Genomic DNA, 13,678 nt, shown 5'->3' with positions numbered 1-13,678 from the left:
TCTTCGCATTGGCGTGTCTGATTTCCCCATTTCTCCTTAAATCTCGAAGTATGAGGTGGTGGTCTTGATAATTGAGGAATCGCGCAATCGAGGGCCACGGGGGCCCCCAGGCGGCGGGCGTATGTTACGCATTCTGTGGGCTTGTTCTGTTATGAAACAGGGTGAAAACTGCGGCACCGGAAGGGAGCCTCTGAGCCATGTAATTAAGAAAGACCCCAGCTCTGTACGTTCCGAGCCCACCGGGAACCCACAAAGCGCAGGTTATTCCTGCAGGCCATATTTTTTACATTGTCCACCTTCCAAGTCTCTTCTGTGTAGGCGGCTATCTTTGCGTTACTCTACTCAATTTCAATCTGCAATCCTCCAGTCTATGACAATTGACAACACTCTTCTCCACTTTACTGTACAATACTCCTCATTACAACTATCCACTCCACTCTGCCGGCCACACACTTGATCCCATCTTCTCTGCAAGCACCCACATCTCCTTCAGCCACACCAACGAACTCAACTGGACCGACCATCGCTGCATCCACTTCACCTTCCGGAAACCCACCATGCACCACCGTACCCAACAGACCCACCGCCACAGCTGGGGCAAAATCACCGAAGACCAGCTAAACACCCCCCTTGCCCGAAGCCCACCCACAGACCCTCCCCCACGCCGCCGCAGCAACCTCAGGCATTGGATCGAGGATTGTGCCAACACCCTCGCCCGATCAAGAAACCCTCCAACAGACGCACCAACAAGAATGCCAGTTGGTTCTCCACAGACTTACAGTCCTCCTAACAAATCTGCCGTAAACTAGAGAAGAAATGGCACCACGAACACACACCGGAGAACCACGCAGCCCACAAGAACTCCATGCGCCAACACCATCACCTCATCAGATCCGCCAAAAAGATCTCCTTCGAGGACTGCTTTGACAACAACGCACACAAGAGCAAAGAGCTCTTCAACATCGTGAAGGAAGTCTCCAACCCCAGCTTCAACACCAACGACATCCCACCATCACAAGACCTGTACAACTCCCTCGCCTCCTTCTTCCATCGCAAGATCGCCGACATCCACTACAGCTTCAACAACCAAACCACCATGACAGCCAACGACAACTCGAGCCCCATGGCCACCACCCACAGTGACCCCCTGCTCACCTGGACTAACATCAACGATGACGACACCATCAAAATCATGAACACCATCCACTCCGGCTCCCCGTCAGACCCGTGCCCACACCACATCTTCAACAAAGCCAGCACCGCCATCACACACCAACTCTGCAATGCCATAAACATCTCCTTCGAGACCGCAACCTTCCCGGAGAGCAGGAGGCACCGCAAGATCAACTCCTTGATCAAGATACCCAAGGCAGTCCCGAAGGACCAAAAGAACTTCCGGCCCATCTCCCTGCTCCCTTTCCCAGCGAAGGTCATCGAGAAAACTGTCAACAAACAGCTGACCTGCTACCTCGAAGAGAACAAGATCCTGGACCCGTCCTAGTCTGTGTTCCGATGGGTTCCGATGACGACATCCGAACCCTGATGGACAACGGAGAAACAGCGGCCCTCATCCTCCTTGACCTCTCCGCGGCGTTCGACACTGTCTGCCACCGCACCCTAGTACAGCGCCTCGGCAACATCGGAATCCAGGAGAAGGCACTGGAATGGATCACCTCCTTCCTCGACGGAAGAACACAGAGAGTCCGCCTACCACCGTACAAGTCAGAGGCCACCGAAGTCATCTGCGGCGTCCCCCAAGGATCCTCGCTGAGTCCCACCCTCTTCAACGTCTACATGAGCCCCCTCGCGGCCATCGCACGCAAACACAACCTCAGCATAATCTCCTACGCCGACGACACCCAGCTGATCCTCTCCCTGACCAACAACCCCGCCGCCGCCAGAACCAACCTGCACGAAGGGATGAGAGACGTAGCCGAGTGGATGACGACCAGCCGCCTGAAACTGAACTCGGACAAGACGGAGGTCCTCATCCTGGGCTCCTCGCCCTCCACCTGGGACGACTCCTGGTGGCCCCCTGCCCTGGGCACCGCACCCAAACCGACTGACCACGCACGTAACCTGGGCTTCATCCTGGACTCCTCCCTCTCCATGACCAGACAAGTCAACGCCGTCTCCTCATCATGCTTCAACATCCTACGCATGCTACGGAAGATCTTCTGGTGGATCCCCACCGAGACCAGGAAGACCGTCACCCAGGCCCTCGTCACCAGCCGACTGGACTACGGCAACGCTCTCTACGCCGGAACCACCGCCAAGCTCCAGAAGAGACTCCAGCGGGTCCAGAACGCCTCAGCCAGACTCATCCTTGACCTCCCACGAAACAGCCACATCTCCGGACATCTGAGAGACCTGCACTGGCTCCCCGTCAAGAAAAGAATCACATTCCGTCTCCTCACCCACGCACACAAAGCCCTACACGACCAAGGCCCGAGCTACCTCAACAACCGAATCAACTTCTACGCTCCCAAGCGCCACCTCAGATCAACCAGCCTCGCCCTCGCCGCCGTCCCCCGCATCCGAAGAGCGACAACAGGAGGAAGGTCCTTCTCCCACCTGGCCGCCAAGACCTGGAACTCCCTCCCGACTGACCTGCGCCTGACCCAAGACCACCTCGCCTTCAGGAAGAAGCTCAAGACCTGGCTGTTCGAGCAGTAACGGCACCCCCCCCCCCCCCCCCAGCGCCTTGAGACCCTACGGGTGAGTAGTGCGCTCTAAAAATGTCGTGATTGATTGATTGATTGATTGTTCCGCAGTAACTACAGTACTGAAACGGACCTCATCGCCGCCACCGATGACATCAGGGCCCTGCTGACAATTGACAATATTTGTTCACAATTGTTGGTTGTATGAGCACGATTTATCGCTCTGGTAATTGCCTTAAAATGTTTATTTATATGTGTTGTGATGTAGCCATGAAATGATGTTTTTTTCTTTATGTATTAATGTATGAAATTCATAAATTAGGGTCATAAGTCAAAAGGTATAAATTAAAATACCGGGATGAACAGAAGAAATGTGTTTGTCTTTAAGCAGAAATAGATTGCGTACTTTTCAAAGGTTTTTTGAGGTGTAGGCTATTCTCCTAGTGATTATAGTTCAAACGGCCCTGCCTAACTCCCTTTGTTTTTCAAATTGTAAAACATAGTGGCATGCCAGAGAGTAGAGCTGTGTTGTACAGTGGAGTCGACTTGAGTGTCATGAAATGGAGTGTGGTGGAGTGGAGTGTCATCGAGTAGAGTGTCGTGGAGTGACATCGAGTGTAGCAGAGTGTTGCAGAGTTTAGTGGGATAGAGTGAAGTTCAGTGGAGTAGAGCTTGTTATAGTTCAGTTTTTTTAATGTAGTGTTGTGCAGTAGAGTGGCAGAGAGTCTTGTACAGTGGAGTATCCTTATTTATGAGAACACAGTACATGGTAGAGTGCCGAATTACAGTTAAGTGTTGTCTGGTTAGCGAGCTCAAAAGAGTGTGTAACGAGGTCCACAACTTATAATAAATTATAAATTAAAGTTATAACAAGAAAAATGTAAAAGTTTGTGTAGCTTAAACTTAGTTTGGTGTCCTAACTACAACAAGGCTTTTACTTTTTTCAATGAATTTTAATGTATGAATTTTAATGTTTTTTAAAACATTTTTAATAAAATGGTGTTTCAAATTATAGAGCTCAGTGTCGAAAGTGGAGAGTTGTTATGCGGAGTGTCGTACAGTACAGTGGAGAAGAGTGATGTAAAGTCTATTGTCAGAGACTGAATTATTGTAGATTGGAATCGAGTGAAGTAGAGTAGAATGTAGTAGGTATTGTACAGTGTTGTAATGTGTTACATAGTGTTGTAGCATGGTGTCTCACATACTGGAGTCAAGTATTGTAGACTGTAGCAGCGAGTTGTACAGTGGCTTGGATAGTCAAACAATAGAGTAGGGTGAAGTAGAGTGTCATATAGTGGAGTTTCGTCAAGTGGAGGAGTGTCGTGGAGTGCCGTGCCATATAGTGGAGTTGACTTTAGTGCATTCCTCATCTAGGAAAGTTGTACAAGTCAAAAACGACGAATGGCTTTTGCAGGAGAGAAAGTACCTCACAGATCTTTGTTGTGTTATAGTTCTGACACCTACCTCTGTTACTGGTAAGTATTTACTTGTGGCCTTCGCATCTTTGTATGGTTTTATACTTTTTGTTTTAATAGCCAATATGGATTGTACATGTAGAGAAAACATAGACATAGGACAGACTTGTCATTGTGCCTTATTTCTCCATGCTTCCTCATTCATGTTGTTTTGTGATGTATCTCATTATTGTGTTCCACTAACTTAAAGATTGATGCTTTTTCCTCATTGCAGAGATACAGTGTGGGAGGGAAAGCGAGAGAGCAAAAGTACACACAGAGATGAATGTTCATGTGACTTCTGCCGTCTGCAGACTGCAGGAAGACATGCAAATCCTTCAACTTAGGCTCAGCCACCTGGAAGCATTGGTTGCAACAAAGGTACAGCACTCCATAATATTGACTGATGTACAATATATATATAGATTCAATGGGCACCTACCACAGCCACGTTTCAGCAGAGAGAGTGTTGTTTCCAGTTTTATGTCCCAGACTATTTTATGTACAGCAATGCCACAGAACATGCCTCCCTGCCCACAAACGGCAGACCTCTAAATAAGCATTTATGACTTACGAGATCGAGCTTTAACTAGATTTCCAACATTTATATTGAAAAGTCCCAGTGAACCAAAACTGTTGTCATAAATGACTTGAATTATCTTTTGTAGCAGATGTATGTGGACAGTCTGACATTGTTACAAGGCCCCTGGATTTGTTTTTGGCTCTGAAACTAAGGATTCCATGTCAGACTTAGGTCCTAATTTAGCGGATGATGGATTGGTACTATCACACATGTAAGTATGGCCCCTAGTGTTGGGTTGGTCTGTAGGTCGTCTCTGGCAGGAAAGAGATTAAAATGTGTTTTTTAACCTCTGAGCTTGTCTTCTTCATTTATGGTATACTTCACAAATCAGCCTTCATTGCAGCATTATTAGCGATTACATCTATTTTCTTCTAAACCTCATCCGCCTTTATTAACAGTTGTTTTACCCCGTGTATACTTTATCCAGAAGTACCTTCATGTCACAGTCAACCTCCTTTTTTCATTGTCTAATGAACTCTAAGATAAAATCTTTTTAAACCTAAGTGTTCAACGGTGCAGGTGTTTTTACTGATAACAATGAAATGCAATACACCATTACGTATTTCTGAGCACAGAGGAGTGCCCTCATTTATCATTCCAAAAGATAGGTCTGTGGCCTCATTGGTTGATTTCAAATTGAAAGCTGGTAGCTTCTTGTATATTGGCTACCCTATATCCTCATCATCTGGCTAAAGAAATACAAATTGCTGCATCACAGAACATTTGTATCTGCCTTTTCCTTGACAGAATGCTGTGAATTTGCAGTCTGGTGTTTTTAGAATGCCATGATATATTTGGGGAATTTAGTGATGCAGTTATGCACAAAGAATGTAGGGAGTGAGAGATTCTGAGGGAGTTCATTTTAGAACTACAAAGTAGCGCTAACGCCATATATTCGTGAATATACTGGAATTGAATATTCTTAAAGCATTGGTGTTCATTTCAACTTATTTTTGGTGGTGAATTTGAACTCAGAAATGACCCTGACCTTCACCATTGGAATGATAAGAAAATAAGTAGGCAAGTGCACTTGAAGAAACACTCAGAACTAAAGAAGCTTTAGAAACAAAGATGATTGCTACCGAAATAAAATATTTTCATCATGATGCTCTTCTTCCAATATAAGGGATTCACTTAAAGCTAGCGGTTAACAATTTATATCATGAATCAAATAATAACAAGCTGCGCGAGATACAAGCACCTGGCAAAGGGCCACCAGTGCTGACATATGCTTAATGAAAACAACACTGCGCGAGGATCCGCAGGACAGCTAGAGGGTGTGTGTGCTGCACAGAATTTTCAATCACTAAACAAGAGGCAGCCCTGAAGGAAACATTCTCTTTTGAGCGACACGTAGGACCACTAGTAGGCGCATGCGCTCCACAGATTGTTCAGTCAGCAGTTGCGAGTCAGCACGCCGAAGGCTGATGCTTCCGTCAACAAAAGCGAGCCAGTATGCTGGATAAACAAGCATTAGAAATGCAATAGGTCTCGGATTTATTTGAGTTAGAGAGGTAATGGCATTGTAAATGGCAATGACGTTTATGCATGTGTTATAGAGTGTATGCATGTGGTGTGTAGTAGAAATATGTGGATTGTATTGGAATTGTATAAATGGTGGTATGCTGCACATTAGATGAATATGTTTAAAAGTAAAGTGCACCATACTGCGATTGCTACAATAGTTAATTGTGGGTGCGTTAACAATTGATGTGTGCACTGATGGCTGGTGGTGTGTGTGCCTGTAGAAATTGTGCACTGATGGCTGGTGGTGTGTGCTTGGTGGAAGCGTGCACCGCCGGCTGGAGATGTGTGTGCTTGGTGGAAGCGTGCACTGATGGCTGGTGGTGTGTGTGCCTGGTAAAAGCGTGCACAGACGGCTGGAGGTGTGTGTGCCTGGTGAAAGCGCGAACTGATGTCTGGTGTTGTGTGCCTGGTGGAAGCCTGCACTGACAGCTGATGGTGTTTGTACCTGGTGAAAGCGTGCACTGACGGCTGGTGGTGTTTGTGCCCGGTGAAAGTGTGCAGTGACGGCTGGTGGTGTGTGTGGGGTTGCATGTGTGGTGGTGAGTGTGTGGTGGTGAGTGTGTGGTGGTGTGTGTGGTGGTGAGAGTGGTGTGTGTGTGTGGTCTTATGTGTGTGGTCTTATGTGTCTGGTTTTATGTATGTGGTTTTATGTGTGTGGTCTTGTGTGTGGTCTTTTCCTGCGCACTCACTCTTACTCTGCAATCATTCTGCACTCAGTCTGCACTCACTCTGCAGTTATTCTGCACTCACTCTCATTCTACACTCATTCTTCACTCATTCACACTCTGCACTTATTCTGCACTCACTCTGCACTCACTCTGCACTCACTCTGCACTCACTCACACTCTGCACTCACTCTGCATTCACTCTGCACTCACTCTGCACTCTCACTCTGCACTCACTCTCTGCACTCATTCTGCACTCACTCTGCACTCACTCACACTCTGCACTCACTCTCACTCTGCACTCACTCTCACAAGTGTGCAGAGGAAACTAGATGCTGTGTTACACGACTGCTGCAAAACAGACACCTATCTGGCGGTGTACCCTGACTGAACTCTAGCAAAGAGTACACATCTCACGCAGTCAGTGCAAAAACAAGCTCACGAAACCCAAAATTTGAACATGCATTACAGGAGCAGCATCATTGTACTGCAATAGATGAAAGTGTAAATAACATTCAATTCTTCTAAAAGACCGAATGGTATGTGCGGACTTACAAATGTGCACTATGCTGTGTAGTTTACATTGCACAGCAGTGCCGTTGTTAGCAGGGCCATCTGTGGGATGAGCCAATTAGGTTAACACATGCCTGTTGATGTACATACAGCTCGTGATCGGAAACAGATACTAGTTCACTTTTGGAGAGACTCCAAAAGGACAGAAAAAGTAGAAAACGGATGAGGAAGAACCCAGAGGAAAGGAGGGCCCCAAAACGAGCTCGAGCTACTCCCACTGTCAAAGAGGTGTGTGTGTGTCGGCTGCAAACATTAAAAGAAACAGACAATTAAAATATTGCTGAGAAGCTAGAGGCTGCCTAGAAGGCCTCAGGGTGAGATTACAGTGCGCCATCGCAGGGAGGGGTCAGGGCTCGACCAATGAAGCGGGTCTTTGCGATAATGCTGCATCTATTGCAGTGTCTGCACGCCGAGGATTTCCTGAGCATTACGCAGCACTGTCTCTTAGAGACCGGGGAAGAACAAAAGCTTCCTGTCAGCCAGCACACACCGTAACGTGAAGCTCGGTGCCCTCTTCACTGCTTGCACGTGGAAATGCAGCTCTACAGAGGGCCCACTTCCGTTACTGCCGCCCCGAAAGAACGGATAACAAACCCCGCGAATGTGCATGGCTTCCACACAATGCCATCGAACAAATTAGAAGCAGGTACTAACATGTGACGTCATGCCACTGTCCCTTCTACACTCCCACTCATGTACCAGAACGGAAGAAAGCAGGGTCGGTGAAAAACCCGGTCCTTTAAAATGTTTACATTGCACGTTCAAGGAAATGTCAGACTGAAGTCAAGCTTTGGCCGGAAGGCGGCACGCGCACACACACAGCAGAGAAAAAAAGAAACTCGAGACTGATGCACGCGCGCCCAGCATCTGTCTTCAATTACCGCGGGCCCTGACAGCTGGTAATTGAAGAATTATGGCATTCTGGTGCGTGTGACCGCACGCAATATGCAATAGGCGGAGCTACTCTACCGCCTATGGCCTATTGCGTGCTCTCTTCTAAAAAGACACGCATGCGAAGCCCAATTGAAATGCAGCTGGCAAAAACAAAGACGAAAAATCACGAGCAGCCAGGAATCTGTTAGGTAGCTTTTCGGAGACCCTCACACAAGGACTCTTAGGCTCCGCCTACACTGCTACGCAGTGTGACGTAGACCCGAGCCCTAAAAAAGGAGCAGTGCACTGGCAAAAGACATCCGACTTCTGAGGCTGAGTGGCATATCAATTAATAAAGAACTAGTGAGAGCCAGTATGCTGAAGGAAAACGTTTAAGCAAACATGTTTCAGAATGTGGCAATGCAATCAGAAATAATAGAAACCATTGCAAGACACAAACCGAAAATTATGCAAGATTAAGTGCTGGTAATAAACAGAAACATGAGACGTGTTTTGAGACTTAGGGCCAGATGTAGGAAAATCGTATTTACCGATTCATAAATACCGAATTTTACCGATTCGGTATTTATGAATTGGTAAATATGAAGGAGGGATATGTAGGAAGATTCGGTAATTGAATTACCGAATCTGTAAAAATCGGTATTTGCCGAATCGGTAAATACCGATTCGGTATTGCCCATTGATTCCTATGGGCCTTGAAGCCCATAGGAATCAATGGGCAATACCGAATCGGTATTTTACCGATTCGGCAAATTTACCGATTCGGTAATTTTACCGAATCGGTAAAATAGGGCCCTTACATGCCAATTCTTAAATACCGGTCGGTAACGGACGAAATCGGCCGTTACCGACCGGTATTTAGGCTCCTACATCTGGCCCTTAGTTTCTTGCTGGGTTACCCTGAAACTACATCCAGAGGAAAACTTTGAAAGAAAAAAAAAAAGAATTTCCAGCAGTCACGAACTCCAAAAGTGTGAAAGTCATTTTTTTTATATTATTGCGGTTGTCAGTTATTGTAGATTATTTTCTTGGAAAATTATTTTAGTATGTTATATTAGTTATTTTGGGTTGTTAATTTAGACATTAAATCATACGTATGGCAGAACAGGAAATAGCACAACCACCTACTTCCCTTGTGACCCCGAAAGAACCATCAGTTTCCTCCAAGCAGTGGAAGGAGCTATTCCTAACATACATGTTAACCATTGGGGGCGATAAAAATGATCCAACAGGGACGCAAGTAATTCTTTCGCATCATTTGGGCATGGAAGACAGAAGAACTTACAAAGACTTTCCAAGCCTTTCACTAGGAATGGGGGTTGGGCTTAGTGCTAGTGAGAAGTACCGCAATCGCTTTTGTTACCAGGGGGCCGACATTGCAAAACGTCCCCTAGTAACAAAACCAGCCCCCATCGTTCCGGCTCACCGGGAAAACACCCGGGGTCCGCTGCGGCCAGTCTGGCCTGATCGTGTGATTATAGAGAATTATGGGTGTCTTTAATTAGAGATTAGATCGTACAATGCATGAGTAACAAGAAGATAAATATGAGAACATAAGAGAATCTTAATTTAGAGGACGGAATTCAAGTCAAATAGCAAGGGGAGTTAGAACATACAGTTGTATGGCTTAAGAGACGGACAGGTGGGAAGCAGCGGCTAGGGCGGCTGACTCTGGAGCGTAGGCTCATGGTTCGATCACCTGCACCAGTCAACTCAGCTCAGCATCATGTGACTCTGGGCAGTCGCCCCCAGATTCATCATGCTCCTCTTTTGCGAGTCCTTAATAGCGATTATTAAGGAATCGCTATTAAAGACTCGCAAAAACGGGATGCATGTAGAAATCGCAAAATTCATAGCGATTTCTACTGCTTCCTTATTTGCGATTCGCTAATTGCTAATCGCAAATAAGGCATGACTCCCCATTCATTCCTATGGGCCAGCCCATAGGAATGAATGGGGAGTCATGCCTTATTTGCGATTAGGAATTAGCGAATCGCAAATAAGGAAGCGATTTCAAGGGTGCCAGGGTGTCCAAAGGACACCCTGTAGCACCCCTGAAATGGTGATTTACACTGGTGTTGCGCACACACGTCCAAAGGACATGTGTGTGTGTAACATCCAACTTAGAAAAATGCACTAAAGTGCTTTTTTTCTAAGTTTTTGCTATTTACCACGAAGTCAGACTTCGCGGTAAATAGCGGCCCCAGATTGCGAATTCGCAATTCTAAAATGGTTCATGAATTGCATTTAAGGAATCTCAAATAGAGATTCCTTAAATGCAATTCTTCGCAATTTAGCGATTTCAAAATTTGCGATTTTTGCATTTGGGATGATAAATCCCAAATGCAAAAAAAGCGCTTGCAAAGGGCCAGATTCACAGAATCTGGCCCTTTGCGAGACGATTTTGGCTTCATGAATCTGGCTGCATGTCATTTAATCTCCCCGAAGGGGTGATATGTTTGTGCTTTACAAAATAGGAATTATAAATTATAATTATAGAAAATTTACTTTTCAAAGGGAGTAGAAATGGCAAGTTTATGGTGGAAAGAGAAGAAAGAATAGTTGTAAAATAGTGCAAAACAGTAGAAGCTCAACACATATAAGAAATTTTTCAAAGAATAATAACATTTTATCATTGTGGGGCACCTGGGTATCTAGGATTACGTGCAGTATGTGCAGCTTGTGATATAATATGAAGAACTTGTAGCAAGAGAGGCCACATGACTAAAGTGTGCAGAAAAAACGATAGAGGTACTTAGATGGAGTTGAAGAAGTAGAAGGTGGATGTGAAAGTATTGCACTTTTAGTATATGAGACGGAAAAATGTGGAATGATCCAGAGGGTAATGGACCCCGAGTATAAAATAAAGGGAGCACCGACAAACTTGAGAAACAACATTGTGTGGTGAAATTAGGAGTTTTGAAGGTAAAAGTACTAGCAGACACTGGAAGTTTATATTCTTTGTTGATGCCAGTGGCGGCTGGCATCTACTGGGAAGGGGGGAGCTTTTGTCATATAAAAAGATTTACCTTACAATGTCCTCGGCTCTGGGGCTCTTCTTTCGCGACGCCCACATGAACTGGATGCTGGAACTCTCTTAACCTATCCTGGCACTGCTCTCATGCTGTGAGAGCAGAGCCTTAATTGGAGGGTCAACCTCACTCGGTGCTCCACTACGCCCTGGAGACCTGTACTTTCTCTAATCCAGCCGTCTTAATACACCTGGGTTAGAGGTTTCAAACTGCGCATGTCTGGCTGGCTGTCACAAGCCAGCCGGCCAAAGGGACATGCACACTTTGAAAAGTGCAAAGCCGGCCCATCCTCCTCCCTACTGCTATCGCTCAACAGCGGCCCCTCCCCCGACCTGCCGCTGTGTACAGGAAGGCAAAAGAAAAAATAAAATGGTAATAAATTTCCATTTTATTTTTCATCTCGGAGGCTTTGGGAGGGGGATTTAAGTGGGGCAACGCCCCTTCGCTCCAACAAAGGAGCCGCGCCTGATAGAAAATGGATTGAAAGGGAGATGAAGACATCAAAAAGACTTGGACATCGTATTAAACCTCAGTGCTGATAAATCAGCAATGACAGTGGAAGAAAAGTGATGGCACTAGCTCAGGAGTAAATGATGTCTCGGAAGAGAAATTGGTTGCCATGTTTCCTGAAGTTTTTTCCGAGAAACTAGGACTGCTGAGTAGAGTTACAGTGCTAGTAGTGCACAAAGTGAGACCAATACTACATCTAATGAGGGAACCACTGCAAAAGAAGTTGGAATAAATCATCAGAATTGTTGGTGCCGATAATTGTGGCACTAAGGAAGGGGCAAAGATTAGGTCTGTATTGACTTGTTTGTATCAGTCAAAATTATAAGGCTGGACAGACAACTGCTGCACAATATATTGGAAATGTTAAGTGTTATGAGGGGTGAAAAGGTGCTCATTGTTCTAAACATGTCCTTGGTGCATCACCAAATTAACTTGTATGAGGAATCCAGGGCTTTTGCATCCTTTGTTAGGACACAAAGGACATTCCAATATTGAAGGATACCTTTTGGGCTAGCATCGACTTAAACCATTTTTCAGAAAATGATGGAAAAGGTATTTGAAGGAATGAAGGAAGTACTGTTTTCAAAACGACCTACTACTTGTAGGGAAACACCAGAAGAACATGGTAAGATGTTAATTGAGGTTGTCTGGAAGAAAAAAGAAACACATAATAATGATAAAGTAAGAAAAATATCAGTTGAGGCAGGAAAAAGTGGAATATTTTGGGATATGAAATCACAGATTAAACCAAAGAAAAGTATTGTGAAGGCAGTGGAAGAGGTGGCAAGTCCCCAGAATAAAGAACAGTTTAAGTCTCTTTTGAGATTAGCAGAGTATTGTTCTAAATTTGTCAGCAGCTTTGCTGAAGTAGCAGAGCCTATTAGTTGAAAAACATTACCTTTGAGCGGAATGCTGTGTGGAGAAGTTTGTCAGTTTGAAGATGTGCATTGTGAAGGCGCCAATGCTGACACATTTTGATGTAAGGGAAAATACCTATTTAACAGCTCTTGCCAGTAGTGTAGGAACAGGTGCAATACTTATGCAGAGAATTGAGGGCCTAGGAAGAATTATTGGAATGGGCGCAGGGAGGCTGCAAAGGATAGAGATCTCATATTCAGTATTTGAAAGGGAAACCCTTGTATGTTGCTGGTGAATTCAACATTTCAGGTATTTCTTGTGGAGTTTACCGTTTACTGTGAGGACAGATCACAAGCATTGCTGCATTTATTTTAGTGTGGTAGGGTATTGGATGGGCGTGTGACTCCAAGTATCTAAAAATAGTTATTAACTGTCTTAGAGTACAACGTTGAATATCCCGGTTACCGGCAGAGAAGGAAGAGGCCGTGTTGGAGTAGACTGAATGTAGTGCATCACTCTAGGAGGCGAAGTGGAGGGAAGTATTGGGAGAGGACATTAAGCATGAGAAAGTGAGAGATGGGTGAAAGAATGTAGACGTTTGGAAAAAGGGATACGATTGTTCTTCCATGTGAGGGACAAATTGAGTCTTGTCTGGGACAAATTGTTTTGGCATAATCAGACCGTACCCTGGATGAGTCTTAGGAGAAAGGTACTTAAAATTGCTCATGAGTGACATCTTGGGAGAAATTTAACCAAAAGGACGAGATAGTCTTGCTGGTGGCAGAGAATGAATGAGGAAGTGGAAAACACTATGAAGGTCAGGGAGCCACCAACGAATACGTAGGGATATTTAATAAACCATTGGAGAAGTTTACCATTGATTTCCTAGGACCAGTGAGAAGATTAGGTGTGAGAGATC

General features: G+C 45.3%; 1 protein-coding gene across 9 annotated transcripts in view; it reads left to right on the top strand.

The window, feature by feature from the left end:
- Nucleotides 1-13,678, top strand: part of ACBD4 (acyl-CoA binding domain containing 4) — a 454,150-nt gene that overhangs the window by 179,130 nt on the left and 261,342 nt on the right. For all 9 annotated transcript variants that reach the window (XR_013594976.1, XR_013594975.1, XR_013594977.1 and 6 more), the window contains one exon: nucleotides 4,353-4,498. Coding sequence is in view for 6 of the 9 variants with exons in the window: in XM_078645133.1 (XP_078501259.1) it covers nucleotides 4,353-4,498 (146 nt within the window). In the remaining 3 variants the exon portion in view is untranslated. The remainder of the gene's footprint in view (nucleotides 1-4,352; nucleotides 4,499-13,678) is intronic.

The sequence above is a fragment of the Lissotriton helveticus genome, chromosome 5_1 (assembly GCF_964261635.1).
Source record: "Lissotriton helveticus chromosome 5_1, aLisHel1.1, whole genome shotgun sequence".
NCBI lineage: Eukaryota > Metazoa > Chordata > Amphibia > Caudata > Salamandridae > Lissotriton > Lissotriton helveticus.
This window is presented reverse-complemented; position numbering and strand designations above follow the sequence as displayed.